The following is a 16,772-nucleotide window of genomic DNA, read 5'->3' as shown; positions in this document are numbered from 1 at the left end:
TTTATAATCTGGTAGATAGTTTCATGACATTTATGTTTCGGCTACGTTTAACATGATTCATTCCATCAGTCCAAGTTGACTACTTTTTCTAACAAATCTAAAGGCTGAATTTTAAAGGCACATAAGCCAAGGCCCTTACGTAAAATTTTGCACGTCGTCGAAGGACAAAGGACAACAAGTTGAGAACGAAAAGGAATCGTCATTTCGGCGTCATTTTCAACACTTCGCTCTATTAATTTCGCTAACAGATTCATTTTTTTCAATATAAATTTCCACAAATTGGAAACATTATTCTAATGCTTAACAATTCATTATGACTTGCCAAACCCTACTGAACAGAAATGTCAGCGCAGTCTGCCATTCCAACAGTTAAACCATCGATAATTCTCATCGGGTATATGCATATGTATGTACGTATAATATTTACATACATACATACATATACAATATATACTATGTATATATTATTGGGTAAATTATAAAACAACCGGTATTCGTCAGAACAGGATTAGAGTGGAATTTTTATATGCATTATTAATTACATATTTTCTTATGTAACCCGCTTGTGTGAATCACCAAAATCTAAAAAAGGTAATTTTGTTAATTAGTGATAATATTAAAATTTTTGACAGAACATTTAAAAATGTTACAACATCAACTTTAAGCTTCGACATCGATCCGACATAATTATTTTTGAGATTGAAAAACAAAACCATGCAGACTTTTTTGTATGTCCAAAGCTTTAACTCCATTGTCTCTAAGTTTGTTTGATTCGAAAAAATTCCTGCCAGCCCAAACTAAGATTTACCAAAATTTGCGCGAATATGTAAAGTTGAGTCCGATCCGAATTTATACTTTCTTACCTGTTTTACGATGCATAGATTCTCACTGACTAAGCATAAAAAGTAATATGAAATAAATAATTATGTTTGGAATATTTTAAGACTATTTTATATGTTAATTTCTTTTGGACCTACCTTAATAGGCGCATCAATGGCATAATTGGGTTTACATATGTAGTTCGGAATATTGAAGGGCATTATTTTCAGATAGACAAAGCAATCAAAAGCACCGGCTGGAATTGTCAAGATAAACAAACAACAAATGTTTTTTTTGCTATTTTGAAATTTCCATTTTAGGAGCAAGCCACTGGATTTATACAAAAGTGAAAGCTCTTTAAAGTTCAAATTTATTTACTCTTTATATTTATATATACACAGAGATTGAAAAGATCTCCAAATAATAAAAGTGATCTGAAAACCGATATGTAAATTTTTAAATAGATTTATGAAATTAATGAATCAAAAGCATAAATTTCATTTAAAGCTTTCTGGGGAAACCGATTGAATACATTTATTTATATTTAATAAACTGTTTTTCTCGCATTAAGTGCAAGCCCTATAGATTCAAAATTCTCAGTTTTCATTATGTCAAAGAAAACTCACGTCAAGTTAAGGTCAGCGTACAAAACAAATTTCGAAAATACCGAGCATAAAGTTGTCCCTGAACTTGCATGAGAAAAACTGGACATTGTGTTATCGAGTACAACTAGGTAGGACCTTTTTTTACAAGGTGAAGTCCAAAATAAACGAGACTAGCGTCACGAAAATGTTTTTGATGGCGCCAACTTTTTAATGAGTTGTTCGTTGGAAGATACATCACCAGCTGACTTTCAGTGAAAGCTTGGTGGCATTCGGTTCGGTATTAGTATGTTTGTGTCTGCGGTACAAAATTTTGTTTCGAACAATAGTTAATATCAAAATTTGTTTTAAAATCGGTAAAACGTTTACCGAAACATTTAAATTGATGAAAAAAATTGGTGGTGATGATTGTCTATCTCGTACCAGAGTTCATGAGTGGTTTACACGTTTCAGGGATGGTTGAAGGACACAAATGAGAATGAACAAACGGGCCACCCGAAATCAGTAATCACTGAAAACTCCATCGATATTGTTCGTAAATTTATCAAAAAATGAACCGAGATCAGCAACATCGATTTATTGCATTTTAACTAATCATTTGGGCTTACGAAAGGTTTGTACACATTTCATTCCGCACAAGTTAACTAAGTACCAAAAATTGCTCAGAATTTAACATTCGAAGACCTCCTTAAAGAGCGGAGAAAACCGAGAACTTCCGTTACAACATTGTAGCTGGTAATGAAACGTGGTGTTCCCAACATGAACCTGAAACTAAGCGTCAAAGTGCTGAATGGAAGGCCCCAAACGAACATCCACCAAAAAAATCGCAGTCGATGCTCATTTGTTTTTACGATTCCAAGGATATTGTCCACAAGGAATTCGTGCCAGCGGACCACACGATCAATGCTATTTTCTATCTTGGCGTTTTCAAGGGTTGGTTGTATCGCATTCATCGAATTCGCCCTGAGTACCGCGAAGGAGGAACTGGCGCTTATTGCATGATAATGCACCATCTCATCGATCCACTCTTGTAACTGATTTTTTGACTAGAAATCGCATTTTAACCAATAATTACTCACCGTATCCGCCTGATATGGCGCTCTGTGACTTCTACTTGTTCCGAGAATTGCATTTGGCCCTGAAAGGAAAACGTTTCGCGACCATAGAGGCCATTGAAAAGGCTTGTACCGACATCCTGAAGAACATTCCACTCAATCACCTGAAACACTCTTTCGAAAAGCTTTTAGATCACGCAAAACAGTGTATCGAGACCAGAGGGGACTATTTTGAATAAATAAACTCGAAGTCATCAGAACAAAGCTCCTGTTGTTTCTATTTTAGCTCAATCTTGTTTATTTTGGACTTCACCTTGTAGACTCGATTCTTAGGAAAGTAGCGTTAAATTAGCGTTGAAATAATTTATTAAGCAACATTAAGCATTTACCATGCAAATTTGGTACCACGTCCAAGCACTTACAAGTCAATCCTTAGTGCATTCTCTTACGTAATAAGTAAGTAAGGAGCCACAATTTGCATTTAATAAGTACGTTAAACCGCGAATTTACCAGTCGTCCCTCGTAGTTAGTTAGTTATTCGCCAAAGTCGATAGTAGACCAATTTATGTGACACACTTTTATATATGTTTTAAATAACTTAAAAGAACTTTCACAACATTTTTTTTTCAAGTTTCCTTTTGAATCAACGTTCTGGGCTTACCTGTGACTTATTGTTTAGCGATTCATCGTTTTATGTTTTTTATTTATGTACGTATACACATATTTATGAATGCATTTACATATTTATACAAAACTTTGATGATTTTTATGTCTTCCGTAATGTATGCAAAATAGTTTTTAAAAATATTTCGACTCACGCTTTGCTGTGAACTCAGCAATTTGTCGCTGTGAGCGTTTGTTAAAGTTGAAAATTCATCTCATGCATTACTTGGTGCTGGCTCATATCGACACTTCGCTTTCACATTCATTAATTTAGTAACCTCTCCAAACACTTGAACTAGTTCGATCTGCGCCCAGTATAGACCATGCGCAAAAGTTAACGGTATGGTTTCCATTCTAACCGTGCCGTTTGTGATGTAATAAAAACCGCTTTGAAATGGACATGAAATAAGGAACGTATTTTGGATTGGCGGTTCTTTAGTGAAGTTATGCACCATTTCTATGATTTTGCAAAAATCTAAGTTTTTACGTTTCATTACATTTACTGTTCTTCCATTAACATTAGTGGGCACTTTGCGTATAAATATGTTGAAAAGTATTTTTCCTGGAAAGGACTGAAACGCTGAGATATTATAATAAATGCCAATACCGTTTTCGACGCGATATGAAATATGCAATGCATTCGGCACAAAGGACTGGGAATGAAACTGCTCAAATTGTAGAAGAGTCTAGAGAAATTAGAATAATTAAATAATATTATAAATATATGCAAGTACATGCACATGTTATTATTTGTAAAAACCGAGTAGCATACTCACCCCATCAACGCCAAGACCGTTATATGTCACATTACTGTTGCAACGAATATAACCTTTGATTGAGCAAAAGTTTATTGCAATTATTGCAATTAGTGAAGATCGCACAAAATAATTCATTTTAACAGTTGAAGTTCTCATTTCGGTTGAAGAAATACGCAACAACTAAAATTCGCAATAACCTGTTAGGCGGGTAAGCATTTGTAAAACATAGACTCTGGCAACGTACTTGCCCACAACGAAGAGTTTAATGATAGACACAGCTAAATTTTGCTTTAGATAGATATTTGGCTACAAACAAAAAACAAACGTAGTATTATCTATGATCAGACAGAACCAATAATATAATAATATTGCCCGAAGTATTTATAATATAAAATTCAAAATATATATCAAACTGTGAATACATGGCAAAATACATGCTGGAACGCCTGAAAAATATACATAAATTGGGCCATTGACACATCGAAGCCTTTACCGTGTTCGTACACGAGACTGAAAGGCTGAAAGTCAGTAAACTAAACAACACTTTTAAAAGAAGACCTAAGAGAGATTGCGCTCCATTTTAGCAGATATTGGAGAATAGTGGAATTTACTTATCTCAAAAATATATAAAATTTTCAATACCATTCATTGACTTTACTTTTTACCAGCTTATTTCAAAAAAGTCAAATTTTCAAAGCTTAATTCAGCATAGGGCTAATCATTCATACATAAATAAAATTTCAAAAAATGTGATAATACCCAAAACACTTCATTCGTAAATCTATTCACTCACACCACCTATGTAGGCACGTCACTATAATTAAATATGAGGTTATTTCCAAGGATAATAGATTACCAGGTTTGCCCATCCGAAGCAAAATTCTGCCCGTTCATTTCACACGTATTCACACAATCGTCCAACCGCACCGAAATAACATGTGCGGAGACTGTTGATTTTTTCGTACATAATCAACACAACCTCAATTTTCTCGTAAGCAAACCACTGCCATGACCACGGTTGCGTCAGCCAATCAGCTGGTTGCTTGAAAATCGCTGAGAGCCGGTTAACGGTCTGATGTTGGCCACACTTCTGCATTCTGTACATCGCTGCTCATTTCTTTAATTAGTCCAAAGCAAATCTTATTCCAACCCGATATTATAATAGCTCGAAATCTCAAAAACTTGCGAATAGGAATGAATGCAAGACGAATCCATATATGTATGTAGATATACATATGTACAATATAGTATATTAAATCACTGCATGCTTTGCTAAGTATTGCATATGTTTTAACATTTCTGTGACATAATTCTCTCAAAATATTTCCGTCAACCTTGGAAGGCAAGCCCTTCCGTCTGGTATTAATGATATATTCAATACATATTTACTCCGATATAATCTGCTATAGAGGCCGTAAAATGTGCTTTTTAATGTTTTAATTTCACATCCATGTCAAAAGGTATAATGACGATTTAAATAGTACTAATCGTTATGATTTGAGCGCTTTGATACTCATTGTTTAATGTACTAATTGCATGCTCGTTAAAATAAATTTACGAATATCTAATTATGGAAGTTTTCAAACTGCGCATGGATGGAAAAAAATATGAAATAAGTGAACTAGTGGCATTTTATTTAATTTAAGTCATTGCTTGCTTTAAATCTCTTTTCTAACCCATTAGTTCGGTAATAAAATAAAACACTGATTTGTAGTTATGCTATCAGTTTACAGCCATATTTTGTATGAATTTTCAATTATCTCATATTTTTGTGTACAATATACTTATATAGACTATACTACCATAGACTTTTTCAAACATTTTTATTTAGTGGTTTTCAATAATTTATATTTTAGCGTAAAAATAATTGGCAACTCTATAAAGGTATTTTCAATCAAAAATTTGCGCCCTAATTTAAAATACATACATACATACGATGTGGCCGCCGTAGCCGAATGGGTTGGTGCGTGATTACCATTCGGAATTCACAGAGAGAACGTTGGTTCGAATCTCGGTGAAACACCAAAATTAAGAAAAACATTTTTCTAACAGCGGTCGCCCCTCGGTAAGCAATGGCAAACCTCCGAGTGCATTTCTGCCATGAAAAAGCTCCTCATAAAAATATCTGCCGTTCGGAGTCGGCTTGAAACTGAATGTCCCTCCGTTTGTGGAACAACATCAATACGCACACTACAAATAGAAGGAGGAGCTCGGCCAAACCCCCAAAAAGGGTGTACGCGCCAATTATATATATACATACATACGAGGTGTGCTCAAAAAATAAGGTGAATTTTCAAATTTCGCGGGCTACGTACATTCGACTTTCGATCATTTTTTTTATGTTGGTACACTCGTCTCAAAGATATGTTTGTATGTTCACGGTTCTAAATACAATATAACGTGTTTAGTTTGTTTGTGAGAGGCATTAAAAAGACATTTTACGGGTTCAGTGATTTTCTGCTATCGAAAAAAATGGATCAAAGAAGTTGCATCAAATTTTGTGTAAAAAATGGAATTAAGTGATTGAGTCAAAAAAATGTTTACAAGTGGTACAAGCTTTTCACAGAAGGTCGAGAAGATGTGAATGACGACGCTCCCTTTGGACGCCCCAGCACATCAACAATCGATGAAAATCTTGAGAAAGTGAAGAAAATTGTTATGGAGAATCGTTGAATCACAATTAGAGAAGTTGGGGAGGATGTCGGCATATCGGTTGGCTCATGCCATGCAATCTTTTCGGAAATTTTGAGCAAGTAGCGTGTGGCAGCGAAGTTCGTTCCAAAATTGCTGAATTTAGACCACAAACAACGTGTCATGAGCATCGCTCAGGAATTGTAGAATGATGTCAACGATCCAGATTTGCTTCAAATAGTCATAATTGTGGAAAAAATGCATGGCTTTTACATCATTATAATGCACCTGCACTCATCTTTGCTTGTGAGAGATTATTTGGCCAAAAACAACACCGTTATCATGCCTCAGAGACCGTATTCACCAGATTTAACCGCCTGCAAGTTTTTCCTGTGCCCAAGTTTGAAAAGGCTCATGAAATAACGGCGTTTTGCGACGATTGAGTAGATAAAAACTGAATCGCTGAGAGAGCTCAAGGACATACCAAAAAGTGTATAGCAGAACTGCTTCGAGGATTGGAAAAAAACGCTGGCATAAGTGTATTGTATCTGAGGGGACTACTTTGAAGGAGATAAAATAGAAATTGATGAATAAATAAATATTTTTTAAGAAAAATTAAAATTCACCTTATTTTTTGAACACACTTCTTCTAACAGTAAGAATATTTCTTATTTTATTAACTATTTGAATTCACGTTTTTGGTTCCTATCATTTCTTTCAATTTTTAAAGTCTCATTATTGTTTTTAACGATATATTCCATTTTTTGGCGTCCATATATGAGATACTTTAACATGGCAAAAATGCATTCGGGCTTTTGCCATTGGCTACCAAAGGATAACCATTATTAAAAAAAAACCTATTTTGGATCATTTGGTTTGTTGTAGCTGAATCCAGTCCCTGGATTGCAGCTGGGCTATCCGAAAGGATAGCGATATTGTCTTTAAAAAAGAAATCTGCGATTAGTAACCTATAAGCTTTTCAAACTGCCAGTACTTCCGCCTGGAAGACACTGCACGCAATAGGAAGACGTACAAATTTTTTCAATTTTCAGTCTATGAGAATATATACCTGCTCCAACACCTCCATCCTTTTTAGAGCCATCTGTATAGACTGTAGTGTCGAAGTTGTTTAGTGAGAATCCTTTACTGCATTCCTCCTGAAATGGAATGCAAGTGGCAAAATTCCTGTTGAATGTTACCATCGGAACGATATATGTAGTAAGTCCTCTATTAGTAAGTCCTCTGGTAATAATAGGCTGGCATGACCATAAGTTTTTTCCTTCCAGCAACCCGCTTCATTTAGCCTAAATGCATTCGGGGGGCCAATGTTTATATAATTCATAGTGTAAGCAGATTATGACATGAAGATATGAAGCTGATAGAAATGCCGTAACTACTTACAATTTTTTTAGCATCATATTATTTCTTTCTTTACTGGGTTAAGAGTAATTCGGAGTGCATTTTGCGTTTCCGATTACGTTGCCAACAGCAAAAATCGAAACCATGTCAATGGATCGAAATCAATGAATAGTAATGCATGTTGAAATTCTTCATCGACATTGCTCGAAAATAATTCAATGTACACAGATATGTGTGTACACACATTTTTAAGACGTTTTACTTAATAATTAAATACAATACCAAAGATTATTCTTTTTTATTTTTGTTCAGTGACAAAACTAAACATTAAGGTGCAAATAAAATGAGACAAGGCAAAAGGTAGTTTGGCTTACTGGAACTGCCTTGCAGGTCAATTAGTTGGTTTTAAAGTGTTAATCGCATGACTGCACTTAGCCAACAGCTATCATTTATAAAATAAACAAAAAAGTGTTCGATACTCAAAAATTATGTATATGTAAGTACATATGCCGTCGTAGCTGAATGGGTTGGTTGGTGCATGACGACCATTCGGAGTACGTAGGTTCGAACCTCTGTAAAACGTGAAATAAAGAAAAAGTTTTTTTCTATTAGCAGTCGGCAGGCAATAGCAAATATCCGAGTGTATTTCTGCTAAAAAAAAAACTCCTCATAAAAAATATCTGCTGTTTGGAATTGACTTAAAACTGCAGTTCCAATTAACGCCTTTCATTATATTAGTGGCTTATTTTGTGTGTTTCTTATCCACCGAAGGTTTTGGCAGCATGATACGGCGTAATTCTGGCAACATCTGCTCCTCAGCAGGCAATGGCAAATCGCAGAGTACGAGTTTATTTTGGCCACGAAAAGCTTCTCATTATAGCTATGCTCCGAACCGCCTTAAAACTGCAAGAGACAAGTAAAGAAGTGTAGAAATATTCTGCCTGAATCTCTTTCAATTTTTGACTTTAGATACATATGTATGTACATACTAATTAATGAAAAGGCGCATACCAAGGGTAACATTTCGGGTGACCAGATTCCTTTAGACAACCCAATTTTCAGGTTGTTCAGGTTGCCGCATACCATACGTAAGCGATCGAACGGATGGACAGCAATCAAAATTTCCGTTATGTGAGAAGTGGACGTGGTTTTTGCCCGATTTGCTATCTGCATGCTCTTCAGACCATCAAAAATATAGATAAAGTTTAGTGAGTATAAAAACGCAGAAATAAATATTTGTTATTTTTAACCGTACATTGTTTTTAAATTATGTCTTATATTAAAAAATGCCTGTTGCAGTTGTAAATATATAACATCTTTGCTGTTACATAATCCTTGTTTTATATGTATAAGAATATCTTTTAGCGCTTTTTTTCAATACGAAGCCACGTCAGCTTCGTTGAGATATCTCGAACTGACAGCTAATTTTCCTCGTCTTTCAGAACATTCTGGTATACAAATACACGAGTATGTCTACTTGTGTATCTATATATTTTTTTTCCGTTATGCTATTATGCTACGAACAACTGCGCGCGAGCACAAAAATCGGTCGTAGAAAAATAATTACAATTAAAATATGTGAAGAACAAATAAATAATTATAATACAAAAACTAAGCTCAGTCAACATATAAAGTCGATTAGGATATACGAGTATATAGTGTATGTGCAGTTAAAACTGAAACAAGTTTTGAAAAATTATATATTTTTCTATAATGCAGATTATTGACATGACTCAAATATTTGATGTTTGCTTTTGATGTTTAAATTTTTCATATTTTGTTTGTTTATCCTCTTAAGCATTGCTAAGTCTTACTCATTCCAAAAACGTATTTCCTTCATAGCGTGCCCATCCCACGTCTATAAAAATATATTGACATACGACAGTCAAATGCTAGTGATTGACGGAATTTAATATTTTAGCCAAAATCAATATCGACACTCGGCTATTTTGCTCGAATTTGAGCCAAGACAAAAGTGAAGATTGAGTGAAAAGGAGAAAAAATTGTATATAAGTATATTTCATGATATATGAATATATAAGTACTCGTATATGCATAATTTATATAAATATATTAGCACCACGGGAATAATGTTTATAAAAAAATTAATTTAATATTAGCAGATTAATTACACTTCAAATTGAAATTCTTCTCTTATAACTGCCAAGTTAGCTTTAATTTTAGATCACAGTAAAACTAATTTACTGGTGGGTGTCACTAGTAAATAATGTCTAAAGAATTTGATCTCCTCTTCACATCCAACGCTCCCTAAGCATTTTACATGCCTGCAGGGTCACAAAAACTTCTGCCTGAAAAACACGATTCTTAATCGGCAATTTCAAAGAAATAAATTGTCTGATTTAGATCTTGGAGCCGTCAGTGAAGACATAGGTACCAGATGCGGTGCAGATTTTCCCCTCGTTACCTGCCTACTTGGAAAGATTGCCTTGGCACGACCCTCAAACTTCAGTGCAGTCTTCAATCACAAAAAATCGATTGATCGTCAAAAAGGGAGATCGCTGTCACAATTGTCTTTCACAATCTAACTTGAATTCAAATTATACTGTACAGAACTAACAAGGATTTGTGCACGATGCAAAGGAATAATATCTATCGTACACTGCCTTTAAGGTTTACGTCTGAATTTTTCATAGAGGTTCAAATCCCTTGTTGGCGTGAAACTACATACAAAATCAGAAGAACCTTAAATGTGGGTTATAAAGTAAATAATTTTAATAATAAAATAAATAAATAAATATTTACTTATAAATATATAAAGTATGTTCAGCAGTATATGATTTCTTTATAACACAGTAAGCTTCTACCTTCCTCAGAAATATGTTTCTTGACCGTTTGAGGAGATGTTGATTAAGATAAGCTGGCTGCTTCGGCTTATTTCAAACACATTGACGCATTTTTTTTTTTTTTGTAAATAAACCATATGGAAGATCTGAAATCTGTTTTAGGCTCACTAGTTCCAAGTAGCTCTTACTAAATTCTTTCAGTTAAAGTTCTATAACTAACTACATCAAGCTTTCCTCTGCTTTGCTGAACACCAAATTAAAGAAGCGTTGCACTTTAAATAAAAGCAAAGAAAACAAAAATCGGTTTTTGGAAAAATCAGTCAAATGAGCCTAAAATCTCACTAGTTCCTAGTTGCCATTACTAAATTCTTTCAGTTATAACGGTCTTAACTTATAACGTAGTTGTCCTCTGATTTACTTGAACTTTTGACAGCAAATTATAGAATCGTAAACTCTCATTCTGCTAACTTATTTCCATCAGCTCGTAACTTTACGTTATCAATAATATTTTAACCATTTAGGAATAAGAGATTAATAAAACGCATGCAGATTTTGGGCAGCCGATGACAGTGCCCTCCTTACTTGCTTAATTATCTGTTTGGTGTATTATTTTATGGAACACAAAAAGACTGGCATACTTCTGAACCCATCCACACTAAAAAAGGTGGAATGAAATGGTTATAAAAACCCGATATGAAGGGCGCAGCAAATATACTGTTTTTGTTTTGATGACCGATTGACAAAAATTTATTACAACTCCTGAACGAGTCGCAACGTTACATGCCCACACATACAAATGACTTCTTAAAAACTTGTACTTGCGCGCAATTAAACGACTATACAGGTATGTAATGTAAGCACTGCATACTCGTATAAATGTTATGTACACACATATGTGTATGTTGATAAACAACTTCTGATCTACCCATCACAAATATAAATACAATAGTTGCATTGCGGTGGGTCTGGTTTTGCATTACTTGTTAACACTTGTGCTTCTGTTTGCATCACTTCTTTAACAGTTAAATGTACGCAACGTTTGCATTGATACCAGAATGTAATGTCCAGTATCTACATACATATATATATATATATATGTATTTATAATTGACTACGTGCTTCTACATATGTCTGGGTGGAGTCATTTTTTTTTCTATTTGCTTACATCAACGAATTGATACTAAACGACTTGGTCTTCCTCACTTTTGCTTTTCTTCGATTAAGGCATAACGGCCATTTAATTTTTTTGGGACAAATATTCACTGTAATGCCTTCAATATCGTCCGTCGAAGTGTTCGAAGCGTTCGATGTTGTAACATGTGGATGCGCTATTTGGATATACCAAGTAGTTGGCGGTCATTAACGACTTCCTTTCTGCAATGACAACGCATATAAAAGGCTTGATATCTACTGAAGTCGGCACAGTCAGTTGCGAATTGAATCATTGAGGCAACGTTTGAATTTGTACGGTTTTGAATTTTTAGAAGTGTTAAAGGAAATCTGTTCAATAAAATGAAGTTCTTAGCTTTGGTATGTTTTACAGTGAAATCGCGGAAATACTTTGGGTGAAATTGTTAACTATTTTATATCCGTTAAGTGAAAATTGTTAATTATTTTATATCCGTTAAGGGAAAATTATTTAAATTACCCAAGGCTTCTTAGGTGATCGATGATAGTTTTCTTTCACAACAATAATTTTTTAATATGAAAAATTACTCTTTCGGAATAATTGCAGATTAATCAATAAGTAATTTTAATAATTTTGTTTCTAAACATAAATTTTTTAATATGAAAAAGTACTCATTCCAAATATTTGCATATTTTTCAGTAAGTAACTTCGAGTTTGTATCTACAATTTGTGGGCATGCCTTTAACAAATATTGTTATATGAAAAAGAGACATTTGACATAAATACGAGTAGAATAACAATAACTTTGTTATCTGGTGTCACCAACTTGAGTTAAATTCTATTCCACTGGAGTGAGTTCACGAAACGCTAAACAAGCAAGCAAAATAAGTATATGTCAGTTAAATTTTAACATTTAAGGGGGGAAGCTGGTCTAGAGCGCAAAAACTGAGCATATTTTATGAATTTATTTTGACTCAACAAAGGAATCAATCGAAAATCTGTGAAATAGGTTTAATAATATAGCTTTCATGGTACAAATACAAAATTTTTCGTCTGAATTAATTTTAAAATGGCCGCTGTCCAGCAGTTCTCCTAAGGCGCCTTTTTTTCTAGTGGGTCCATTGCCGAAGACGTAAACTCCTTAATTTTTGTCCTGGATCAAAAAATAAAATTTTTTTAATTTCTATATAACAACAGAAAGAGACGTACGTAGGATTTTTTCGATATTTTGTTTTTTCGCGAAATGGTGCACGTTTGAACAAAAAGTTAAAATTTTCACTATAAAGAACGACATAAAATTGTTGATTAAAAAAAAAACTATGTAATATAAATAAAAAATCCTACGTACGTCTCCGGAGAAAGGTATTTCGAATGTATTGTCAAAATTTCGTAAGAATCGGTAAAGATTTGTTCGAGTTATGTCTTCGGCCAGTTTAAAAAAAGTGATTTCGAGAAAAACGCGTTTAAAGTTGTAAGTAGCGTTCGGGGCATACCTGCGAGGCACTGCCGTCGAATGAAAAATTTGGGCATTTAGACATTTTTGCTGGCATCCCTCATTTGGTATATTATTTCTAAGACCCTAAAGCACCTTTTAAGATAAAAACAAATTTTTCGATTTTTTCAAAATTCTAGACCAGCTTCCCCCCTTAATAGAAGTAGAGTCACAGACATCACAGTGTATCGAATTGACACCGACGGTTTTTGCTCCGAGTTCGAAGCCCATTGTGGACATAAAACGTTCAACATCAAATTATTAAAAACGTTTTTATAAAAAAAGTGCCCCGTCGGTAGGCCATGGTAAACCTTCGAATGCATATCTGCAATAGAAAACCTTTTCATCGGTCATTCGGAGTTGGTATAAAACTGTAGGTCCATCCATTTGTAGCACCAACATCGAAACGTTCATCACCAGATTCAAGTACACATTTAATAAGTTTTCATATTCTCTTCATACATACATATTTGGTATGAGCTGAGTCGTTTTGATTTCCAACTCATTTCGCTATGCTGGTTTTCTTCTCATTTGGTGACAACTGACAACTACAGAATGGATACATCTCATGTAATTTAAAGTCCTTCTGGCATACCCGAAGCAGCCACCTCAGCTCACTTTTGTTAGAGTACCCCAAATCTCCAATATATTATATGCTGATGCAGTGAAGCTTTTTTAGTCCATCATTACCTAGTTAGTTAGGATCTATTCGATCTTATACTTTTAAGATCCGGGACTATACAAGTATAAATCAGGTAGCTAAGTTCATTGGCTCACATAGCGATAAACGCTAAGTTTTGGTTTAAATCTCATCCCATATTAATTCTTAATGGAAGGAGGTTTGGATGAGCGTGTAAGAAGTTTAACGATCCTACGTTACCAATTCCGCCTTTACTTCTTTAGTTAGACCAATTTTAGAATACGCTTCAGTAGTATGAAGGCCAAGTTTTCAAATGTGCGGTAATAGCAGCAAAGTAGCTCAAAAACAAGGGTTCAAATATTTTTCTTATTGACTAAGTTACTGATTGTGATGGTTAATAACACCTTTTTATTAATGAGATCAATATCAATTACCCTTCAAACTTGAAGCCTATTGTGCTTAGCACTAGAACTTGTAGTTTACAATTCTATAAAATTTAAATGGACCAGCGGTTTTTTTTATTTTCTCCAATTGGAAATGTCAAGTACGGTTTAGTTTTTCTCAACGTCTTTCTTTCCCATAAAACCGATTACTAAAATAGCTGGAGCATTTTAATATGTTGCCGTAAAGTTCATACAACTCATGATTCCATTGTTCTGAAAAACCGTTTCTCAACCATTCTATAATCGTATGAATTTTTTTGGTAACTTAATTTTTAGTAATAATAATCAGTAACGAAATTAACGAAAGTTATAGCCGAATGGGTTGATATGTGACTACCAATTATAAAAAACAGTTTTCTAATAGCGGTTGTCCATCGGCAAGCCTCCGAGTGTATTTCTGCCATAAAAAAGTTCCTCAAAAAAAGCTTCTGCCATTCGGAGGCAGCATAAAACTGCGGGTCCCACCATTTGTGAAAAAACATCAAGACGCACACCGCAATTAGGAGGTGGCAAAAAACCAATAACCAACAACAAGAGTGCGGCGCTTATATATACATATCAGTCAGTTATATATATAATATATATAAATTAGCAGATCTGATTAGATCCAATCGATAGATTAAGAACAGGCTATAATTTTTTTCGCCTTGCCATCGATGAGGCTATTATCAAAGTAGAAGGTTGAAGTTTATTATCAAAGTGGTAATTGGCATGCATAGTATCGTCGCCTTCTCTTTGATTTCTCCTTAAGCGTTAATACATGAATTGGCCAGCTCCTCGGTTTTGATATTTTTTTAGTTGGCAAGGCCGAAAATCCAGTTTTCGCTACAACGCTTAACTTAAGAAAATATTTAGATACCTAAAAAAAGTTTTAAGAATAACCACGCCCATCCGGTAGGCAGCAATAATTTTCAAAAATGCTATATATCAGTAGCCGATGAAAGAAATTTGCATTTTGCTAAAAGGGAATATGTGGTTTTTTTATTTTGCAATAAATCCCTTAAATTACTTTATCAACCACAATTTGCACTTAAGTCACAATTGGTAGACATGATTTGAAAATAAACCACATCGGACGAAGACCGCACTGCCGAAAGTTAGCGCCACATCCATGCTTATATTGCATACTTATTTAGATATATGTTATATACATACAAATATAAATATATATATTTTTTTATTTCTAGACATTATTTGTGTGCTTGCTGATTGTTGCTCTGGTATCAGCCGTTCCCGCCGAGGAGTCATTACCGGGCGATCTTTACGACCAGGATGAACAAGGGCGGCAGAACTTTTTCAAATTAAAGAAAATCAAGAAATTGCTTCTGGGCTAAACTAAATAAATAGTGAAGTTAGTTCATAGTATTCGCCACCTTAATTGTGTTCAGTATGAATTTAATTCATGGTTTTCTTTGGTATTCCCACAAATATTATTTTATACATAGCTGTTAAAGATAATTCATTGTTCGTTTTGCACATTTCAGTACTAAATAAATAAGAAAATAATATTTGTAAATATCCATTTAATATTGTAGTTTTGTACATATGTATATATTGATTGTGAATAAATACACCAAAAAATCAAAACCAAATTTGTGCAAAATATTAAAGTGAAGGTGTTAAAATCAAGGCAAATACTGCGAAGGGGAATTTGCTGTTAGCAATTATGATTATCGAGTGAAGAAATATATATCCATACGAGTATATGTACATTAGGGTGTATCACCAAAAAAATTCTACAATTTTTTCATTACAAATATTATATATAATTGGTTATATTTTAAAATATAAATATTAAGATTTACATGAGCTGAACCGATTTGAAGATATCCCAAAAACAATGTATTTTCGTTAGATAATAGAGGAGCAGAACACGTCTCCATAAAAATTAAAAAAAAAAATTCAACAGAATCAAAATAATTTTTGATGCTACTTTTGGTTAAATTTACGGAAAACTTAAATAACTCAGCCAGATCTTGTCCGATTTAGGCATCTAAGTTATCATTAGAAAACTATTTTCTCTCTTTTAATTTCTTGGAAAATGTACCCATTCACGTTACAAATTATTTTTTCGGAAGGACATTTCCTATTTTGGTTATGTTGATGAAATTTTTAAACATTCTTATGCAGATCTTTCAAGCGTTATACGCTATTTTTTTGAAAATATTTTTTTAAACTAATTTTATTTATAAAAAACTGGATTTTTGGATGCATTTTCAAATCGTTTCAATTTACGTACATTAATTAATTTAAAATAAGTTTATATTTTTCTGAAATATTGTATTTTGGGGGAAATCTTAGAAAGTAACAAATTTGATAATGCAAATAGAAAAACAGTGCCGAGAGTGATGCACCCTAATATACATATCCATGTTTG

The 16,772-nt window shown here is 33.8% G+C and overlaps 2 protein-coding genes across 2 annotated transcripts in view; one reads left to right on the top strand and one right to left on the bottom strand.

Moving 5' to 3' along the window:
• LOC129241814 (probable serine/threonine-protein kinase dyrk1) overlaps positions 1–4,838 on the bottom strand; it is a 109,666-nt gene extending 104,828 nt beyond the window's left edge. Inside the window, 4 exon segments of the mRNA XM_054878331.1 lie at positions 978–1,075; positions 3,138–3,825; positions 3,916–4,203; positions 4,754–4,838. The gene's annotated coding sequence lies outside the window, so the exon portion shown is untranslated.
• Positions 4,839–12,135: 7,297 nt separating this feature from the next.
• LOC129240640 (uncharacterized) lies at positions 12,136–15,835 on the top strand. Its single transcript, XM_054876565.1, has 2 exons — positions 12,136–12,221; positions 15,583–15,835. The coding sequence occupies exons 1-2, from the start codon at positions 12,204–12,206 to the stop codon at positions 15,727–15,729; spliced, it is 165 nt and encodes a 54-aa protein (XP_054732540.1). The 5' UTR covers positions 12,136–12,203; the 3' UTR covers positions 15,730–15,835.
• The last annotated feature ends 937 nt before the right edge of the window (positions 15,836–16,772 follow it).

The sequence above is a fragment of the Anastrepha obliqua genome, chromosome 3 (genome assembly GCF_027943255.1).
Source record: "Anastrepha obliqua isolate idAnaObli1 chromosome 3, idAnaObli1_1.0, whole genome shotgun sequence".
Lineage (NCBI taxonomy): Eukaryota > Metazoa > Arthropoda > Insecta > Diptera > Tephritidae > Anastrepha > Anastrepha obliqua.
Note: the sequence above shows the minus strand (reverse complement) of the source record. Positions and strands in the feature narration are given on the sequence as shown.